The 23,120-nt window shown below is 44.0% G+C and overlaps 1 protein-coding gene across 6 annotated transcripts in view; it reads right to left on the bottom strand.

Annotated features, from left to right (window-relative positions):
• Window positions 1-23,120, bottom strand: part of tsnare1 (T-SNARE Domain Containing 1) — a 99,934-nt gene that overhangs the window by 31,915 nt on the left and 44,899 nt on the right. For 2 of the 6 annotated variants that reach the window (XM_029839162.1, XM_011605177.2), the window contains exon 11: window positions 16,724-16,834. The exons of 1 other annotated variant lie outside the window; for it this stretch is intronic. In XM_029839162.1, coding sequence (XP_029695022.1) covers window positions 16,739-16,834 — 96 coding nt within the window. In that variant the 3' untranslated portion in view covers window positions 16,724-16,738. Of the gene's footprint in view, window positions 1-604; window positions 6,409-16,723; window positions 16,835-17,237; window positions 17,544-21,333; window positions 21,416-23,120 lie in introns of those variants that run through there. 3 more of the 6 variants (XM_029839161.1, XM_029839163.1, XM_011605178.2) reach the window with 3 other exon arrangements.

Here is a 23,120-nt window from a genome sequence, read left to right as displayed (position 1 = left end):
TCTGAGCCAGACAGGATCGGCTCGATGTCCTCACCTCAACAGATGTCCTGTCACTGGCCAGGACATCTGTTGAGGTGATCACTCACTTTAAGATCGGTAGTTAGCAGTGCATGGTGGGAACAGGTGAGCATGTGTTGTAGAGTGGCTGACATGAAGATTTATTAGGGATTAAAGGTCACAAGGAGGTTTTTGAGAGTGCCTGCTCAACTTGGAGCTAATCATTCGTGAGCAGCTCTCAGATCAGTGTTGTCACAGCGTGTTGTCTTGCAGTCTGCAGTGACAGAGCTCTACCCACCCGGCCACTAATCCCCTGCAGCAAACTTTGAAGTAAGCTGACGGAAGGGAAAAAGATAAATAAGGATTTTCTCTTTTTTTAGCCTCAAATGCAAAGTTGCAGAGTGACTCCTTGCTGTATTTATCTCTAATAGCTTCATTTCTGACTGAGTTTTCCCACAGTTGAAGCAATTGCTAACAACAAAAGTTAAAATAATTGTAGTTTATTTACTACATAAAAATCAGTGTCACTGTCATTTCGACATCTCCTCAGTGAGTAACACATCGAAATGTACACAAAACTTCTCCCACTTAAAAACTAAAGATTGAGAATGTCAGTGACAAATGTCTCGCATTAACTTTGTTGTTTATTTTCCCCCGGTAGATGTGAAATAACCCTATTAAATCAAGTGCTCATTTGGCCATTAATCTCAATGCAGCTGACTAGTCCCTCAAAGCTAATGGGGTTTAGAATTTGCATCAGGCGCGTTTACCCACAAAGCTTCACCTAAGAGGATTGCTGTTCAGACAGAAAGCTTATTGTCACACTTGGTCATAGACATGGATTAACGATCCTATGTCCAAAGAACTCCACTAACTGTTGCAGCAGCTCAGAAGTTCCCTCGGTGGGCCCAGATCCTTGTTTCAGGGGGACATTCAGAGAGAATGCTTTTGTTTATTGCAAAAATTACTCTTACAGTGCAACAACTATCACAAATCTGTCCCAAAACCGATCATGTTTGTTTTAGCTGAGAGAGAATCCAAAATGAAGACTGATCTTCACTTCTGAACAATTTTAATAAACAGCTTTATTAAATACTTGCGGGTAACAGCACAGAAGTAATCACAGGCTTCCCTGGAATGTGGAAAACACCGCACAGCCACAGGTGGGCAATAGTCCAAATGCACATATGGTAAAACTCTTAATCGGGAACATAAGGTTGTCAAATTTACCAGGGCAGAGATGTAGAAAAAAAGTTCAAGGCAGGCAGGGTCAAAACCAGTTAGTCTAATCAAAGAAAGTGCTGGAGAGTCTGGCATGGAGCGATAACAATCTGGCAAAGCAGAACTGCACTGCTGTGGCTTAACAGTGAAGCAGCAAAGCCACCTCCAGGGGGCCTTCCTTGGGCAAGGACAGATGACCGAGAGGGCTGGTCCGGGTGCAGGCGGTGGAAGTCCTTTGTCCTTGTAATTGTGGGCACAAGATGAACTGAGCCAGGACCCAAGACTATTACACTGGGTATATCCCTTCCAGTCTACCAGATACTACACACCTCTTATCCAAGGTAGTTTTCTTTGTCAACTGGACTGTATTCCTCTTTTTGAAGACGTTTCACCTTCTATCCAGAAGGGTTGGTGTGCAGGGTTCCAGAATGGCAGGTAAGTTTAAAGGAATGAAACCACTGTAATAACTCTGACCATAAGGGGGGCAGAATGAACAGACGGTTCAGAGGACAGGCACTAGGACATGGTTGACCCTCAGTGGCTCTCTTCACTTCTCTTCAATCTCCCAGGTAACCATGGTGATGCAGCATGACTCCGGAAGAATGGACTCGGACCCAGTGTTTGTCTCCTCATTTTGGAACTGCCGAGACAAGACATCAGGTTTGGTATTGCGAGATCCTGGGCGATAGGAGAGGGTGAAGAACCGAGGGGGAAAAAAACAAAGACCAGTGGGCTTGACGGGAGTTCAGTCTCTTGGCGGACCTGATGCCTTTCGAATCCTTGTGGTCAGTCCAGATGAAAAAGGGCTCCTGAGCCCCTTTCAACTAGTGCCGCCACTCTTCAAGGACTAACTTAACAGCCTGGAACTCCTGATCACCAATGTCATAATTCCTACTCGCAGGGAACAGGCACCGAGAGAAAAAAAGCACATGGCTGGAGTCCGCTGGGACAAGACAGCTCCCGCCCCAACATCTGAGGTGTCCACCTACACAAAAACTTAGGTCGAGCATCTAGAAGATGGGTGTGGATGTGAATCGGGCCTTGAGAGCCTGAAAGGCCTCCTTTGCCATAGGATTCCATCGAAGAGGCACTTTAGAGGAGGTCAGTGCAGTAGGAAGAACGGTCCCGATGTGGTTTGGAAGTAAACAATGGTTGAAATTGACAAAGTCGAGAAAGCGCTGCAGCTTACAGTTCTCCGGCACCATTCAAATGGTAACAGCGGACACCTTTGCTGGGTTTATCTGGAGGTGTCATCCAGATAGACAAACACAAATGCATTGAGCATGTCCAGCAAATGTCAATAATTAGAGCTGGTAAGACAGCTGGAACATTGGTGAGGCCAAACAGCATGACGAGGTACTTGTAGTGTCCTGTGTGTGTGTTGAAGGCTGTTCTCCACTCATCCCCTCTCTAATGTGGACAAGATGGTAGGCATTGCAGAGGTCTAATTTTGTGAAAATAGTGGATTCCTGGAGCAGTTCAAAAGCAGACGAAAAAAACGGGATGCGAAACTGGATAGTCTCATGGTGATTGCCAGAGATCAGCAGCCGAACTGGAGAGTTTTGATGAGTAACGGTGCCTAGGACATGTCCATCTAAAGCCCAAGCTGGATCCTATTGGTATGTGGCATGTTGATGATTAATACGCTATTGATGTTAGATGCAACTACAGATTATTAGCCAAGAGTTGTGGGCATTTTTTTGTACTGTGTAGCGTTTGGCTCTTGATCTTAGTGTTAGAATAATGCTGGTTATCAAGAACATTGACAATTGACGGCAATGATGTGTGGTGAACAGTGATATGACATAATTATTTTTTATTTTAAACATGTAGGGCAAATTAAGAAAAGTAAATTAATGTGATATTTGATAAAAGAAGAGTAGAGAAATGGTTCTATATGCATTTTTTCCATGTAATATACATGTTCAACAAGGGTCAGGAAGAAGTAAATACTTATATGGTCCTACCCTGTGGCTGATTGAATTGTGTAGAACTGAATTGCAATAATCCAACTTGGAGGAAATGTCTAATCTTTCTCCATCACTTTGATGAACTTGCCGAAGTTGCACAGGTGATAAAATTCTGACCTTGAAGTATGCTTAATATGGGTATCTAAAGACAGATCCAGATCAAATGAAACACCAATGTTCCTTACAGGGGTACTAGGGGCCAGGTTAAATGCCACCTAGCAAGGCTACATCAGTAGAAGACATGTTTTGGGCCTAGTGTTGATTAGAAAAGGGTAAAGGATTGTATAGGGCTGGTACATTTATGGGTTTGAACTATATTTGCCCTCCAATGTCTGCAACAACAACACTAATAATAATAATAATATCATGATTATAATTTATTACATATGGTTTAATGATGAGTTGCAGGCACAGGTGCGTTTCATGAATGGGAGTGGATGAAATGATGATAAATTACACGGGCACTGTGTTTGAACATCTGTGTGTGGTTCTGCAGAACACAGACAGGAAAGAAGAAGAAACCTCAATAATTAGTTTGAATGCAAATACTATGGCAGGAGGAAGAAAGACTCCAGACATATTTTTTCTTAATTTTCTTTATAAATGCCAAAACCAGAAATAAATAATATTAAAAGTGCAGCAAAAACATTAGGGCCTGATGAATGCCCTCTTAACCCATAATCCACCTGGGTGAGAGGTACCCACCACACAGACCCCCAGCCCTGAACACCCAGAGGGAAAAGTCAGCCCCTTGCTGGAGGCAAGAGATGCCTGCCATAACCACTGAGCCCCTCCTCATCCAAAACTGCAGTCTGGTGGAAAACAGGAGAAACACATCAACAGTACTATGCAAATCAGGACACACAACACCAGAAGACACAGTAGGAGCCTGAGAAGGAGGACAGCCCCAACGGGGGACCTGAGCCAGTAATGGAACCTTGCCGGTCACCAAATGTAAAGCTTTAAGCCGATCAAAATTTCCGTGCTCCCTACATCCCCCCATATCCAACACAAAATTATTCCCCCCATGTCCAACACCCTAAATGGGCCATTATGGGGGTGGGGGGCAAACGGTGCACCTCATGCCGTGCAAAAACAAAACGAAATGACTTTTGGACACAGTGGTGGACTGGAGGAGGACTCGGAGGGGATTCTGACAAAAATTGGCACCTAACAGGAAAGGAAGAGGGGATAGAAAACTCTGGCAGAAATTTCCCTGGAACATGGAGGGGGTGCCCAAAAAACAACTCTGCAGGTGAAGCGTCGAGGTCCTCCTTAGGGGCTGAACGTAATCTGAGCATCACCCAAAGCAAACGATCCACCAAGTTACCATCTGTAAGCACAGCACACAATGCTGCCAGGGGCGACCTGTGAAAATGGTCACACAAGCCATTAACCTGAGGATTGTACACAGTAGTGTGGAGAACCTGTGTGCCTAAGGACTTTGCCAGTGATGACCAAATCTCTTAAATGAATTGGGGTCCCCTGTCAGAGGTAATACTAGAAAGAAAGCCAAATGCACACCCCAAGCTGAAAGAAATGCACAAGCCACATCCGCTGACATCGTCCACAAAGTCAGTGGATGTGGCTGACTCCAATAAACATCTGGACCTCTTCAGGAGTCCAGACCACCTCTGGCCACCTGGTGATTTGATCCACCACTGTGAGCAGGTGTGTAAAACCCTGGGACGGGGACAAAGGGCCCACCATGTCCACATGCACATGGTCAAAACATCTGGTGGCATTCACAAGAAGTTCAATGGGCACCTTGGTGTGCTGGTGCACTTTATTACGCTGACAAGCCACACAAGCAGCCACCCATTCCTTGACCTCTTTACAGAGGCCTGCCCAGACAAACTTGGACCCAATCAGCTTCACTTTTGCCTGTAGTCCTGATTGTAAGAGAGAGTGAACCATGTTGAAAACCCTACGGCACCAGGTCACAGGCATGATAGGACAGGGCTGACCTTTCGTATAGGAGTGTAAGACTATCTTCCTGTCCCACAGCATTCTCGAGCTTTAGGCCATGTCAATGGTCTTAAGCACCAGGATTTAGGGATCCTGGGCTGGTCGGCAGCCATAGCTGAAAAATCGACCGGACATCAGACACACCCATGACAGACAATCGACCACAGGGTTGGCCTTCTCCACCACATACTGAATGTCCATTGTAAAATCTGAGATGGCCAAAAAATGGTGCTGCTGTTGAGCAGACCATGGCTCAGTTACCTTGAACATAGCAAATGTCAATGGTTTATGGTTGCAAAAGAGCAGCCCTCTAGCAGAAAACGGAATTGGCCAGTACAACGCCAATAACCCGAAAACGCTGTACTTTCACTCTATGCCTGCAGTTTATGGCTAAAAAAGCAAGGGCTTGCCATGCACCGGCCACGTGCTGCTCTGCCACATCTGATGCATTGGTTATCAGAGCTATGGATGCCTACGGTGCAGGATGTGCAAGGAGCGCCGCGTTGGCCAGGGCAGACTCCAATAAACATCTGGACCTGTTCGGGAGTCCAGGCGACCTGGTTGTTGGCCTTCTGTAGCCAAAGGGCACCAGGATGTGGCTGCAGGAGTTAGGCCACGTAAGGGGAGAAATGATTGTTGAAATTCACCATGCCCAAACACTCCTACAGGGCTTTAACGATAACTGGACAGGGGAAGTCCAACATCACCTGTACAATAATTCAATCAAAAACTGCCCCACAAATGCTCACATAGGGCCCTGTGGTGAACTGGCAACTCGCCCAGGGGTAGACTCTGCCTTTACCCATGTTATTTCAACTCCCAAAACTCCATCGGTTCTGGGTTATCTGTGGTTGTGTCACCACAATCCTCAGATTGACTGGATTCAGGGCAAAGTATTGGGCTGCATTGTTACTTCATCCAGTGTCTCTATCAGAGTCTTTGTGTATCAAGATATTCTAGTTTTCGTTAAGTCTCCTAAGGAACATGTGACACATGTAAGATAGGTCCTGATAAGGTAAATCAAGTTATTTGAGAACACTGAGAAGTGCCATTCCACACTTATTCCATTATATTTCTTGGGGTTATTTCTTCAGAGCATCAAAGCGAACCCGGAGAAGATCTACATGGTGGAGGAGGGGCCTTTCCCAGAGAAAGCTCCTTGTGCATTTTTCTCCCACGAGTTCATTCCAGCAGAGCGGAACTTCGATGTGGGCTGGCCACTAAACTGGCTTCAGAGGAATGGTGGCATCTGCTGGAAGGGGAAAAGCAACAATTTATCATTTGGATGAATCATAAAACCCTTGTGTATATTCAGTCTGAGAAGAGGTTGAACTTTCAGCAGGTGAGATGGCCACTCTACTTCAATTGATCTCTGTTTAAGATCACCTATCTTCCAGGTCCATGCAACCTCAATCCCAAAGCCCTTTCCTGCCATTTAGTCTCCGACCGCAGTTCCCCTGTCTTAAAGACAATTCGGTCTCCTGAGCAAGTGAGAGTGGGAGGTTGAGGAAACCGTGACACAAGCCCAACAACAACATCCTGATCCAGGTTCAGGACCTCATACCCACCTGTTCATCCCTGATTCTGTTCATTCACATGCTCTGCAATGGGCCCACTCCTCCCCATTCTCCTGCAGGCCAGGGATAAAATGGGACTCCTGTGCCAACATAAAATCTCCCTCCTATGCCAACACTTATGGTGGTCATCACTGGGCAAGGACACAAGGGAGTTTTAGCCATCCTGCAGTCTACATGTGCGAGACCCAACATCAGCTTTTAGTGGGACTCCTGCGACCTCTACCTGTTCCAGGCAGATCTTGGTCCCACATTGCCCTGGATTTTGTGACAGGCATTGTAAAAGGGACACATCATTATTGTACTTGCGGTAGACCACTTTTTAAAGGCTGCCCACTTTCTGGCTTTGTCCAAATTCCGCATCACACTTGAGACTACCTTCCTGTCTCACATATTCTGGATACATGGCAAGCCTGCTGATTCTTTTTTTTCTTCAGATGGGGTCCCCCAGTTCTCCTTCCGGGTCTGGGAGAACCACTTATTGTCAATTCTTTATGTGCGGTAACCTGGCTCAGGTCTAATTTTTTGTGTGGCAATCATGGTTCTCGTAATCTGTGACTATATACTGTACAGTAATATGCATGACTGAAATATGCTGAGTGTGCATCAGACCATTCTCACTCTGCCAAATTTCTCCCAAGGAAGACAAGTAAATCCACTGACTTTTTGGCTATTGCTCAGTAACACTGTGGCCCCAAAGTACTGAATGTTCTGGTTATTTTGCTAACAAAAACTTACTGACTGTAGCCAGCTAACCTCCTGGTGGAGGCATTAGATTAAAAACAGCGTAATAAAACAGAAGTATGTTGCAGAGAGGAAAAAACTACATTTAGTGCTGTAAGGAAGGGAAGAAACAGCAAAGACTGAAAGGAATGTAACAGAGAGAACAAAGAAATCCTATTCAAAGAGAAAATTAGAGAGAGGCATCTAAATCAACTTTTAACAGCCCTCATCAGCACATACCTTATCATAATGGCTTGAAATGTTCTCTCTGTATGTTCAGCAATGAATTTAGCAAAGTTTTAATATTTCACCTTAGTAACAGCACCCCCTAGTGTTTCAGGGATTGGCCATTTCTTACTCCGATGGATACTGATCCAACACAATTAATTTAAATCAATGAACCTCATGAACAGGGAGTTTGGAGCAAAGGAGAAAGAGAACGCCTTCAACGCTATTTGCAGCTTTAATTACTTTTAGTAGTAGTCATCGTTGTAATAAAAGTAATATTACCATCAATAATAATATAACAACGTCACTGTAGCTACAAGCATGGTAGAGGAAGTTGGAACTGATTGCAGAGAGAAGCCCCTATGAAACACATACATCATACTTATTTGTTATACTGAAGATGATAGATGAATATTGTCAGTGGGGTTAGAGGTGAGTATGCAACAACAATTTCAGTGACTCAAATTTTTTTTAGGTAGTACTTTACAAACCCAATATACCATTAAGTGCAAAGATGTGACAATGCTGCCATGTATTACAGGACAATGAATACAAGCAAATTTAAACAAGTATAGCATTAAAAAAAACACAATGGCACAACATGTAGCAAAAGTCTTTGGGAATCGTGCAGCTCAACTGGAGCATGACATGTACCAATCAATAGGATGGACTCAATCAATCAATCAATCAATCAATCAATCTTTATTTATATAGCGTTTTTTACAATCAAAATTGTTTCTAGGCACTTTACAGAATCCCAGGGCCTGACCCCAAACAAGCAACAGTGGCAAGGAAAAACTCCCCTTTAACAGGAAGAAACCTTGAGCAGGACCAGGCTTATGGAGGGGGACCCTCCTGCTGATCGCCGGCTGGGTAGAGAGAGAGGAGAAGGGGAAGGACAGGTAGAGGAGAGAAAACGTAGAAGAGGAGAGGAGAGGAGACCAGTGACCCAGTGGACAATCATCCGGACAATCATCTTCACCTGCCTCCTTTAAAAGACTGGTTTACACTTACATTTTCACCAATTTGTTGGTCAGCCCTCCATGGTAACAGCTCGGCTCAGAGGGTCCTGGGCTACGCTTTGTCTGATCACTCACCGAGGACCTGTTTGCCATGGGTGGCCCTACCAGGGGCATAAAGCTCCAGACATCAGAGCTCCTAGGATCATTGGGACACGCAAGCCGCTCCACCACGATAAGGTGCCCAGTTGCCCAGTTGTCTTGAGGTTAATTTAGTGTCATGTGGCATCGTGTTTTAGTGCACTCCTCACACTGGTGAGGAACATATAGAGGACAACATCTCTGTAGAAGCCTCTGTTGAGAAGGCACTATGGAAGGTCAAACACAAGAATCTCTACTGTTGGAGATGGTGCCCTCATACACTGCAAGGAGCACTGACACCTGGAATAGCAACCCAAATTGAAGGCACCAGGTCTTTATCTTTACAGGTAACTGGGTATTAGTGATGGAACATAGGCCAGCAATGATGTCCTTCAGGCTTGTGTTGATGCAAAAAGGTAGAATGGCCAACAGTGACCTCTCAAAAACAATGTAAAATGCACAATGCGATAAAAACACTGCAAAATGTAATGAGATGCAGTTTCAAAAGCGTTATTAGTGGAGTACAGTAATACAGTTTATGGATTTGAGAGTCTGATGGCCTGAGGAAAAAGGACATTCTGGAACATGGTGCCACTTCACCAGATGCTCATGAATTTTCTTCTGGAGGGCAGAAGTAAAAAATCTATGGCAGAGGTGTGAGGCATCTTGGATGATGTTTTTGGTGTCGGGACACACCTGTCCTTCACAAAATGAATGGGGCTCCCTTTAAATTTTTCAGCTGTCCTCACCACTCTCCTCACATAACTCCAGTCAGCAACAGTGCATACTTCATACTTCATAAGAGATGCAGCTGTTGAGGAAGCTCTCTCTAGTACTCCCGTAGAATGTAGTGAGGATGGCTGCGAGCAGGTGGGGTCTCTTCAGCCACCTCAGGAAGTGTAGGTGCTGCTATCCCCTCTTAGCCACAGCCACAGTGTTCACTGACCAGGTGAGGTTGTCAGTGATGTGCCCCCTACAAAACATGGTGCTGCTGACCATCTCCACAGCCGTGTTGTTGATGAGGAAAGCAGCTTGGCTGGGCCTGATCTTCCTGATGGCTGTGATAATTTCTTTGGGCTTGTCAGTGTTCAGCATCAGGTTGTTGACTTCACTGCAACTCTCAGTAGGCCAAGTTGTAGTCATCTCTGGTCAGACCCACCACTGTTGTGTCAGACTGAGCAGCAGAGGGCTCAGTACACAGCCCTGGGGAGAGCCCATACTGAGAGTAATGATGCTGAGGGACTATGATCTCTCAGTGACAAAGTCTAACAACCAGTTGCACAGGGGTATGCTAAAGCCCAAGAGTCCCAATTTGCATACTGGATACTATGAGTTGATTGTATTAAATGCTGAACTAAAGTCAAGAAACAGCATCAACTGCAGGTAACTCCTCTGGATGTTCTACCAGTCTGTGGTCGCCAGCATCCTGTCCTACGCTGTGGTGTGCTGGGGGGTGTGACAAAAGTGGACCTCTCCAGGCTGGAGAAGCTGATCAGGCGGGCCAGCTCGGTGGTGGGGATGAAGCTGAAACCTCTGGCGACAGTGGCAGAGAGGAGAACTATTGACAAGCTGCGGAGCATCATGGACAATGTCCGCCACCCTCTGCACACTGTCATCCACAGCCAGAGAAGCCTGATCAGCCAGAGGCTGCGCCTCCCCAAGTTCAGGACAAACAGACTGGGAAACTCATTCATCCCCCGAGCCATCAGACTGTTCAACTCCTCACTGGGGGCGAGGAGGGCCAACAGAAGGACTGGAATAATAACACTGGAATAACATAACATACTACTGTGACATCCATTCATTCATCCATCCATTCATTCAGTTCATTTATTTACATTTTTATAGTTTTATATTTATATTCTATTTTTAATTTATTCTATTTTATTTCTTATTTTACTCTATTTTTATTATCTTTAATAGGTTAAATGGTGTGTAATGGTGGTGGGTAATTTTTGTACAGTGCTGTACATTTTTTTGGAGATGCTAATTTCCCTGATGGACACCCCCTAAAGGGATCAATAAAGTACTCTGATTCTGATTCTGATTCAACAAGTGCATGTTCTTATCCTCCACATGTGCAGGCTCAGTTGAAGAGTGGAGCAGATGGCTGGGTTCATATTCGCTCTGGCTCTCCTCTGTTCCACCTTATCACCAGACTTAAAGGCTGAGTTTATGACACTGATGTCTGTCATGCATTTGTTTATATAGGCTGACATAGACATGGCATACTCATAAATATCAGTTTGGGTCTTGTATGTTAAGGCCTATTTTAATTTCTCCTACTCTGTGCACTCAGAAAAGTCCTGATGTCAAAATCGATGCACTGATGGCTTTTGACCGCATGTACATGAGTTAAAAAAAAGAGTTTGAAAAGAAGAGACATTGGAGACCAGCCAAGGCTATCACTGATTTATTGTAATGTATGCACACATGAACTGTGTTTGTTTACGGGCAGTAAGACTTCTGTGTGACACTGTGCGGATTCGTTAGCTGTATGGTTACACACATTAGTCCTTGTTGTTGGATGTTTGTTGTGGTTATATAGTTGTAAAAATGCCTCAACTATGTTGATTAATTGGTTTTATGACGAAGAGAGGACCCAGTTAGCTCTAAAACTTCCCTATAAACAGACAAAAACTAGCTGTATAGAAGCTACTGTTACCATGATGACCCCAGTGATACAATTCGGAGAACAACCTTGTTTTCTGCAAAACCAGCAGCCAACCCATTTAGTACAAAGGTAGTCAACACACTAGAGCCGGTCCCGAGTACAGCATGACCATCTAACCACACCTTATTTAGGATTTTGATATTTGATATGATGTTATGATACAATCTGACAGACATGATTTAGTAATTAAATAAAAAAAATCATTTGGGCCATTGAATTGGAGTGAACATATTTGAACTCTTTGTAGTAGAACAAATAGACGATTCTCAAATTTTCGTACTGGAACAGTTTTAATTAGCACACTATCAGTCTTTTTTCCACAATGATAAATGCGGAGAGTATATTTGTCTAATTAAAGTTTTGTTTATTTTCTCAGGGAGGACACATTAATCATCCCACTTTGGAATACCAAATTACAGACTTGGCTGCTGCAACACTGAGGTGCAAACATTTTCCACATGAGGAATTTCTGGAATATTTAGTTCCTTAGCAACAAGGTGGAACAAGGTTTAAAATAAACAGGTGAGGGTTTTTAGTTTTTATAAAAACCATATATATATAAGTCAAAACTTCATCAACACACACACAGTATATATATAGATAGATATAGATATCTATCTATCTATATATATAGATAGATAGATATTTATATATCTATATATATACTGTGTGTGTGTGTGTGTGTTGATGAAGTTTTGACTTATATATATATGTTTTTTTATATATCTATATATAGATATAGATATATACTCTATATATATCTATATCTATATATACACTGGCAGCACAGATGAACCAGCTGCTAACATCAGGGGACCACCCAGAGTGACTAACCCAAGGCCGGACAGTCCTCATAATGAAGGACCCCCAGAAGGGCACAATACCGTCCAACTACTGGCCCATAACCTGCCTCAGCACCACATGGAAGCTCCTATCAGGCATCATAGCGGCTAAGATCAGCAGGCACATTGATCAATACATGAGCAGAGCACAGAAAGGCATAGGGAACAACACCAGAGGTGCCAAGCACCAGCTACTGGTCGACAGGGCAATCGCCCAGGACTGTAGGATGCGGCACACCAACCTGTGCACTGCCTGGATTAATTACAACAAAGCCTATGACTCAATGCCGCGCACATGGATACTAGAGTGCCTAAAGCTGTATAACATCAACAGGACACTAAGAGAGTTCATCCAGAACTCCATGGAGCTGTGGAACACGACTCTGGAGGCCAACTCAAAGCCAATTGTGCAGGTGAGCATCAGATGTGGCATATATCAAGGAGATGCTCTGTCCCCCCTGCTGTTCTGCATAGGCCTAAACCCCCTCAGCCAGATCATCACCAAGAGTGGCTATGAGTAACAGTTCCGAAGTGGAACAACCATCAGCCACCTCCTCTACATGGATGACATCAAGCTGTATGCCAAGAACGAGCGTGACATCGACTCCCTGATTCACCTCACTAGGATCTACAGCAAAGACATCGGAATGTCATTCGGGCTAGACAAATGTGGGTGGATGATATCTAGAAGGGGAAAGGTGATCGCAACTGACGGGGTTGAACTACCTGAAGGGAACATCACAGATGTGCAGGACAGCTACAAATACCTGGGGATCCCGCAGGCAAATGGTAACCATGAGGAGGCAGCTAGGAGGTCAGCCACAGCCAAATACCTGCAGAGATTAAGACAGGTCCTGAAAAGTCAGCTGAATGGTAAGCACAAGATCCAGGCCATAAGCACCTACGCCCTGCCAGTAATCAGATACGCTGCTGGCATAATACCCTGGCCACTGGAAGAGATACAAGCCACTGACATCAAGACAAGGAAGCTCCTCACCATGCACGGAGGGTTTCACCCTAAGTCCAGTGTCCTGAGGCTGTACACAAAGCGAAAGGAAGGGGGCCGAGGACTAGTAAGTGTCCGAACTACTGTCCAGGAGGAAACAACAAGCCTCCAAGAATACATCAAGAAGATGGCCCCCACTGACCCACTGCTGAGTGAATACCTCAGGCAACAAAAGCCCACCAAGGAGGAGGAACCTGAGGGGCTATCATGGAAGGACAAGCCCATGCATGGAATGTATCACCGACAAATTGAGGAAGTGGCTGATATCGAGAAAACATACCGGTGGCTGACAAAGGCCGGACTGAAAGACAGCACAGAGGCACTAATTATAGCTGCACAAGAAAAGGCCCTGAGCACCAGAGCAATAGAGGCCAGGGTCTACCATACCAGACAAGACCCCAGGTGCAGACTGTGTGGAGATGCCCCTGAGACAGTCCAGCACATCCCAGCAGGGGGCAAGATGCTAGTAGGCAAGGCATACGTGGAGCGGCATAACCAGGTGGCTGGCATAGTGTACAGGAACATCTGCACTGACTATGGGCTGGAGGTCCCAGGGTCCAGGTTGGAGACACCCCCGAAAGTGGTGGAGAACAAGCAGGCCAAGATCCTGTGGGACTTCCAGATCCAGACTGACAAGATGGTGGTGGCCAACCAGCCTGACATAGTGATGGTGGATAAACACCAAAAGACAGTGGTGGTGATAGATGTAGCAATCCCGAGTGATAGCAACATCTGGAAGAAGGAACACGAGAAGCTGGAGAAGTACCAAGGGCTAAAGGAGATAGAGAGAATGTGGGGCATGAAGGCAACAGTGGTCCTAGTGGTGATCGGGACACTAGGGGCAGTAACACCCAACCTGAGTAGATGGCTCCCACGGATACCAGGAACCCTTATCAGAGATCTCTGTCCAGAAGAGCGCAGTCCTAGGAACAGCTAAGATCCCTCAGCAGAACCCTCAGACTCCCAGGCCTCTGGTAGAGGACCCGAGTCTGAAGGAAGGAGGCACCACACACACACATATACAGACATACATACATACATACACACACACACACACACACACACACACACACACACCCTGGCTGTCCCAGTATAGCCAGTCCATATACCTTCTCCATCCCACAATATTTTCCCACCTTTACAGTGTTCACCACCATCAACTGCCTACCCCCCCCCTCCCCTTCACCAACTAGAGGCCACTGACCACTGCCCTAGGTCTCTCAACTTTTTTCCTGCAACTTTGCGTTGAGGTTATTTAGGCGTAAACTAATGTCAGTAAGGAATGTTATGTCACATAGAAACACCATCTCTTTGCTTCTGCAGTAAGCAGTAATATCATCAACTCTGTTTTCCAAAGACTTTGGAATTTCTGAGCGAAGTACGAACAAAAATGCTCCAAAAAATTCTTCCAAAATATCCATTAGACTTTGGTGTCCAAAAAAGCAGTACATTTTCCTGGTATGAGGTATCTGTAACCTCTTCTGCTAAGATTTGTTACTTTAGTCACCAAGTACACAACTGGGTGAAAGTTCAGAGTCTTTCTACTCCTGTAGGAAGAAATAAAGTAACTGTTAAAAGTTGCCTGTTATTTCTGCATGTCACTCAAAAAGGAAAAAATAATAGTCCTACTCTGAGGCCCACCTTATGTTTTATACAGTGTAGTATAGGGCTGTTCACGCAACATTGACGCGAAGCTGATGCCTCTTCTCTGCATTGTGGGTGCCCCATCCGTAATAACAGCCTATATCATGTCCAAGTCACCATACGCAACACTATAAACAGCTTTGAATAAAAATCAGCAGCAGGCTGAGAGCATCACATTTGTACTTGCCACCAAGGCAAGTGCTTGTTTTCATCTTCCCCTCAACATGACCGGGAATGTAAAAAAAATCCACAAGTTTTTGTACATTGAGATAAAGAGCACAAAAGCTCTGGCCATTTACAGCTCTTCATAATTTTACCATCTGACAGGTTGCTTTGGCAAGCTCCAATGAAACAGCATACGATGCCTTCTGTGATTCTGTTTCATGGCTGCATTACAAAAAAAATGCTGTTGATTGTCTAGTTTTGATTTGAGGTCAGCTATGAGAGCAGCCCTGGCACCTTTACCATGCTTCTTGTATTTAACTTCTGGGGAGAAGGTCAAATGTCTTCAAGAAACCCTAACAAGTCCAGTTGAGGCAGAGATCTTACTTAAGATTCACGTATTTAATGTGTGCAAAGAGTTGTGGTGGCAATTTAGGTAGAATCTTTGATGGGTGATAGTGTCTCCAAGCAAACTAGGCACATGAGTTTTCCTTTAAATTAACTGAACTAATCAGCTTCCCATTTCATCATGGACTAAATCTCCGCTGTTATGTCGACAATATTCATCTTTATCTCAGCACTGCACCATGCACTCAGCTTCATCCTGGGCCTCTAGTCAACCCTCTACAGGAAATAAAATCATGGATTTTATCCATCCTACTCAACCTCAACAGTAGGAAAAACAGAGCTCATAGTTTTGGCTCCTAAGGCACTGCTTCCAAAGGTTGAGGATGTTCTCCTCCAGGCCAAAGGCTGCTTCATCTTTCAACTTCCGGAAGGTCACAATCTCAGCATCATCCTGGACTCCACCTTTTCCTCCCAGTCACATATCAGATCGTCACCAAATCTGCATAATTCCACCTCAAAAACTCCCGACTCTGTCACTTTCAAATTCCATCACTAAGACTCTCACATACGCCTTCATCACCAGCCATCTGCAGTGGAGTCCTGTACAGGGTACTGAGCCAAACCCTTGACAGACTCTTTTATTCCAGAACACAGCTGCAAAGGTTCTCATCCTCACCAAGCCCTTGAAACATATCACCCCCATCTTCACTGGTTCCATGTGAATTTCGCATCCCCTGTGAGCTCCTCCTCACCTACAGAACCCCCACTCCTTTGTTCCTCCAGTACCTATTAGATCTCCTCCACCAACATTTTGAAGCCTATAGGCCGAGGCTATAACCCTGCTGGGTTATCGCTGCCTCTCCTCTCCTCTCCTCTCCTCTCCTCTCCTCTCCTCTCCTCTCCTCTCCTCTCCTCTCCTCTCCTCTCCTCTCCTCTCCTCTCTTCCTTACTATTAGTAGTAGGACTACGACTTCAACTTGACTAGTCATTTACCCTCTCTGTCCCACTATACCCAGTCGATTTATCTTTTCTGTTCCAGTTTATACAGTCCCTTAACCCTTTCTGTATATAAGAACAAAAGTCAACTTGGAAATATAGCCAGCTTCAGATATCAATATTAATATACATCAATATTTGTTTTCAGCATTTTAACTTTTCTGTATGGATGAATCCTCTGTATTCATCATTTACTCTGTGTGTTTTGAATAGAAGTCTGTTTAACATTGTTGAGGTGGGGAGAGTGGTGCACCTGTAGATTCATCTTACCACAGTGAGCACATCTCATTTTCTGGCTGAGACAGCAACAATGATGATGAGGATTGTGAGGGTGATGACACCAACCACCAGGAGGTAGCACTTCCTCTTCCTCAGCTGCCTCTGAGGGGACAGAAGAGTCAGTCCATCAGGCATGAATCAGCACACCACACGTTCCATCATCCATCCATCCATCCATCCATCCATCCATCCATCCATCATCCACCCATCCATCCATCCATCCATCCATCATCCACCCATTATCCATCCATCCATCATCAATCCATCCTTCCATTCATCCATCCATCATCAATCCATCATCCATCCATCCATCCATCCATCCATCCATCCATCCATCCATCCATCCATCCATCCATCCATCCATCCATCCATCATCCACCCATTATCCATCTATCCATCATCAATCATCCATCCATTCATCCATCCATCCATCCACCACCCATCATCCATCCATCCATCCATCCATCCATCCATCCATCCATCCATCCATCCATCCATCCATCCATCCATCCATCCATCATCCTCAATGTGAGTTATTTTGGTGTGTGTGAGAATGAGAGAAACGTCTTAAGAGTGAAGGCTTTGGGCTGTGTTTGTGTTTGCTCGGCTCCTCCGGTGGTGACGGCATGTTGAAGCACACAATCTATGTTGTTTTGAAATGCTTTTTTTCTTTTCTGCCTGTTTTCTGCTACAAAGGCAGCAGGAGCAGCAGCATTAGAGCAGAGTCCAGGCTGGAGTCCTTAAATCCTGACGTGCTTCAAAGCAGGAAGAGAGCAATTCATCTTCTTATCTGAGACTCAAAACAGGCTTTCTGTGTGGAGAGAGGGAGAGAGGAAGAGGAGGGAGGAGGGAAAAATGCTGTCGAGTAATTTTCCGTTTAAACGTTCCACTCCACAACAATTTGCATAAGCAGCCCTGCGTCTGTGATAAGAAGATTGGTAATTTTCAAAGGCTCTGTGGGGATTGAGAATTAAAAGCCTTTCTACACTATCTCCCCTCTTGCAGCTGGCCACCACAGATTCTCCAGCTCTCTCACACGTTTCCTCCTAAACTTTCTGTCGTCCTCCTTCTCTCCCTCTCTCCATACTCCCTTTCTCTTCCAGCGCCTACTGCTTTTTTTATTCATCCAGCTTCCTGCTGCTGTATTTGAGGAAAACAAGGGAATAAATAAGGGAGAGACGAGGGAACAAAAAAGGGTTTAGTGTAACAAAGGACTTTTTTTCCCCCAGACAGAGCGGGTCGAGCCTTTGATCTTCACACAGAACGAGCCCTTTTTTTAATATTCAGTCAAGGGACTGGTCAAAATGAACATGTGCTCAATACTCTTGCGTCAGCTGTCATGAGTGCGGCTGTTTGGAAATATTGTGTCATGCTGGTTGATTAGTTATAAAACTAAGATGTGTTCACATGTTTAGATCAATATTTTCAATCGAATTAAAACCATGTGCATGTCTGTGTGCGCTTTCGAGTCTTATTGGATTCTCAGCTTTTATTTGGTGGGATCCAATCTTCAGGATCATATGGGTTTGTTCAGTCGTGTTTCAGAAAATTATTTGTTGCAAAAAGGCTCTTTTTAGCATCAATGAGATTAGGAAGCTAATGTCACTCATGGTGGGATCCATATCAGTGCGGGCACGGTACCATTTTCACCTCCGTTAAACAAAGGACCGAGGACGCGTCGTCTGCTTGGTAAGTGTTGTATACACTTAATCTCTATGGTACCACTTTTAAAAGCAACAGAGACAGCAGTGGATCAGAAATATAAAAAAGTGCATTTCACATTTGTCCGCAGGTGAGGAACAAGGGTGGTTGATTTTGATGTTTTTCAAGGAAGGCAGGTGTGACGACAGATGTTCACAGCAGACAGGTGTGCAGACACATGTTCAGAGCAGGTTAGGAGAGATTTGACAGTTTCAGGCCGTGATCTCATCAAAATGCAGAGCTCATGAGCACCGGAAGAGAAGGACAATGAATGAATTTGTGCTCAATCTGGCTCTTCATGATAACAGACAAAGGTCAAATGTACACGACCATTTTCCTCTCCTATGAACAAAGCTTCCAGACATTTGAAACCCACTACGAGGGGATGCTCTCAACCCTGCACAGAACAATTCATCTTTTTCTGACAGAGTACTGGCCCAAGACTCACTTTTGCTAAGCTTCATCACCACGTTTCACACTTGGCTGCAACCGAAGTCATTGCACAGTGGAGGTCAGAGGCTGACGAAGAAAAAAATCGCCAAATCTATCTGACTCGTCAAAATGGATGCTACTGTCCTTTGACCCGAATTCAATACTCTCGCCATCATAGCTACTCGACAGGAGAGGGCAACGTGCAGTTCTGCTGAGGTCACAGAATCCTGGAATGTGAGTAAGCTGAAGCTCTATGTTTGCAAGTGACCGAGCAATTTTATAGTCAGGTTAGGGTTACCCATCAGTGAAAACCAGAGTGCACCACAAAGTAGGCACATTATCAGCTATTTCAACATTAAATGGAAGAAACCTAAACAGCACTTAAGAATTTCTTTTATACTTCTACTAAAAGAATTAGCATAAAATCAGCGACCTGAGGGATTTCTCTAAATACAACATCTCATGTGCAATTGAGAAATGTGCGCCTCATTCACACGCTCAAACTTTAATCATATTCACCACTGTCACTGTGGGTTGAATGTGAACTGAAACATTCGGCTAAAAGAAAGGAATCTGTCATTGAAAGATAGACGACTTCCGAAGTTAAGAAGTCCTCTATCTTTTTCTTTTCTTAAGAAAGCCAAAGATGAGATTGTTCATATAAGAACTTTTCCATAATTCTCGGGTTTTACTTCAACAACCAAAGAATTTTCTTGTGACAATTCAAACAATCAAAGCTGACTGGACTGATCCTAAAATAGAGGATGTCATCTTTGTCTTTATTACACAGATGACAAATGTGCCCCTGAAAGAAAAAACAACGTGAGGAACATCCTCATAAAACAGCAATAATGCAACTCCACCATAATTTCCCCTTTATCATATCTGCTCATGATATTTTTAACGTCCATAAAATAAATAAAGTTTAGAGCCGAGCTGTAATCAGATTAATCACATTTACATAAAAGTCCTCCACACACCCTGATTCAGATGTTCAGGGGGAAACTCCAGAAGCACCAACTAGCATGTCTCTGGTATCCATATTTGTGAATTTCCTGTAAACATCATTTTTGAAAAAAGATGGATTGAATCAAAGAAGATGGTGAGGTGGGAGCAGAACCTGCATCAGCAGCACCACAGGAAAAAATGGGATTTTTACACAAATGAAGAGGGTTAGCAGACTTATCGGATCCTGTTGGAAGCAAAAAGGGAGCAATGGATGAACCTGGTTGCATCGTCAGCATTCTGCTTATTATCTTCTGGTGCTTCAGCTGCTTAATCTGCAACCAATCAAGTTTACAAACTGCTGTGCTGTCAATCTTCCAGCAGCTGTCACTGCACTTCTGTTCAGCAGCAACGTGGCATCGGCTGTGATGCGGGAGCCACCAGCTGATACTGACAGCGCTACTGACGCTGACAACATAGCCCATCTTTGGGGTGTGTGCAGTGGCGTCAGGGTAGCCACGGTGACGTGATGTCAATCATAATCTGATTAATGGTGCTCAGTCTGAGGAACATGAGAGTCTTTCCTCAGCATCATTGTCATCGTCGTCATTGTCATTGTCATCATCATCGTCGTCATTGTCATCATCATCATCATCAGGTGATGAGTTGTTCTTCAACTTCTTCTGAACACTTTTCTTATTCTTCATCCAGCTCTTCTGGCCACATTTTCCACACATTTGCTTCCTTCCATTTGTCATGCAGCCCAGTGATTTCTTTTGTGATCTTTCAGATCTAACTCCATTCTCCTAATTACCTTCTTGAAGTTCAAGATGGTTTATTCATTGTTTTATTTTGTTTGGGAATTCTAAGCCTTCAAATATGGCCCCGAGGTCAAGGTTCAAAGGGTCATTTCTCATAGCAGGAGTCATTTAGACCCTATAAATGACTTTCCATTACTCTCCAGGTCACATCTTTTCCAATAATGTTCCAAACTTTTCCAAACGTTTTTAATGTGTTTCATATTGTAGAACGTGCCCTCATAGGCTGAAGTGCAGAGGCGACCTTAAATGCTTCTAACAGAAACCAATGTGTGCATTTTTTATCTGGTTGTTTTCTGGTTGATAACTATGATCTGGATGATTGAGAATCTAATCTTCTTTGTGGTTTTGTGTAAATAATTATTAAATTTGGTCATTTCAAGAACTGAAAATGACAAAAGCTGTCATTGCTGTATATATGGAAGACGACCTAGCAGTAAGGTCGGGACAGCCTACAGCCATTTTGTATCTTTAAGATTTGGTGGATTTTATGCCAGGATGATTTAACACAGTCTTTCAAATCATAGCCAACTGCTTCAGCAAACAGACTCCATAAACAACCCTCCAATAAGGTCTGTCTGAGTACACTTCTGAAGATTTCGACGTCAAGAGCACCCTGCCGTGGAGGCACAGCAATAGAAAAAGAATCACCGGCAAAAAGGGCACCCTCCGTGGTAGGGTTTAAGTCCCATTTTGATTATTTTATTTTGACAAAATTTTCCATTTTACTGAAAAAGTATTAGAATTCCTGCTTCCAGGTTTTAGCTGGACTTGTCATCATGGTAACCTGTAAAAGACATGTAGATCTGAATAAAGGAAGCAAAGGCGACATTTGGAGGTGACTAAACCAGTCAGAAGTAATGATGATAATTTCATTCTGTCTCCAGACAACACTGATTTTTACTCCATTTGAGAGTTGTGACACAGAAAAACAAGAATTTTGTTGTGTAACATGAAACATTAACCTAGTTACTGCTGCAGGATCGCATCAGCTGATGACGTAGAGGTAGATGAAGGGTGGGGGAAGCTTGTTCAGACACAAACGATGAAACTTTCAGTTTCAGAGACACGTGGACTTCAGCTTTAACAATGAAATCACATGTAATCAATAAGAAGTTGACAGTGCCTTTCATCGGTTTTTCTTTCCTTCTTGTTGCATCTTTTGTTCATTTGATTGCAGGAACATCTGTGTTTTATTGGCAATTATCTACCATCTTGTGCAGCAGTCAACAATCAGAGTTCATTGAGGTCCACTGAACACGGATGAGGTGATAAAACATCGCTGCAACTAGAAAAACTTGCAGCCCAAGGGAGTAATCTACTTCCAGATAATGGATTATAGATTCAATTTATTTTCAGTGTAAAGTGAGCAGATGAGGCGGGGCGCCCGATGAAAATGCCATCCGCACTTAATTGACCATCGGTAGAGATGTGCAGTGGAGCATGTAGAGAAGCAGCAAGACCGCTTCAGTGTGCTCTCACGCCCACCTCGTAGCTTTGAATTTTTATGTGATATTTGTGATGCCATTAATGTCACGCTACATCCACGTCAGGCTGAGTAAATAAAAACGACCTCATTAGCATTTCCAGGATATTTGGCGCAGATTCTGGATGCCTTATCTACGAGCCTCATACAGATGATGTGAAAGGTCTGGTCAGAAAGGCAAGTTGTTTCACTGAAGATGCTGATTTAGCATGTGGTTGCTAGCTGTAGAAGCTAACTCCTTTTTGTTAGCGATGACAGCAACCTCATATATATATCTTTGACTCTAGAGTGTGAGAGGATCCTGACTGCAGACCAGTCAGCTTTCCTCCAGATGGAAACAGAAATGGAGATGTGATTAACACTCCTGTAGGTGGCACTAATGTGTACAAAATGACTCTCTCGGTAATTGTATAGACAGTTGGGTCAAATGGACTTTGATTATTCTTATAAACTAACAGCAAATGAAGGCAAATCTCTCAAGTCATTGGTCAAGATGTAACTTGTAGAGGAGCAATTAAAATCAGAGTGTTTTTTTTATTAAAAATTGAGATTTCAGATTGGTTTATGCACATGATAACATCAGAGGAGAACTGATAACATCAGAGGAGAACTGATATTGACAGATGAACTGACACTCATTATAGACGTGATCTGGGAAACTGTGGGCTTAAGCCAACTTTATTTAGATTTTGTCACGGAAAATGGATTCAGACCAAATTTGATTGGATTAAATATGTCAAGCTGACTGTCTTTTTTGACATGATTTCTATGTTTCAGTGAGGACTGTAGTGTAGCCGGCCACCAGGAGATGATGGAATATGCCTAAGCTAGATTTTCAGGACTGGATGTTCATTATCTGAGTTTCTGAAGTCAAAACTAAAATTACTTTTAGCTACTAGATTCTGCACTTTCCTCTCACGTCTCTAACGTCTCTCATGCCTGTCTGTCTGTCTGCCTGCCTGCCTGCCTGCCTGCCTGCCTGCCTGCCTGCCTGCCTGCCTGTCTG

The sequence above is a fragment of the Takifugu rubripes genome, chromosome 7, assembly GCF_901000725.2.
Source record: "Takifugu rubripes chromosome 7, fTakRub1.2, whole genome shotgun sequence".
In the NCBI taxonomy this organism is placed as follows: Eukaryota; Metazoa; Chordata; class Actinopteri; order Tetraodontiformes; family Tetraodontidae; genus Takifugu; species Takifugu rubripes.
Note: the sequence above shows the minus strand (reverse complement) of the source record. Positions and strands in the feature narration are given on the sequence as shown.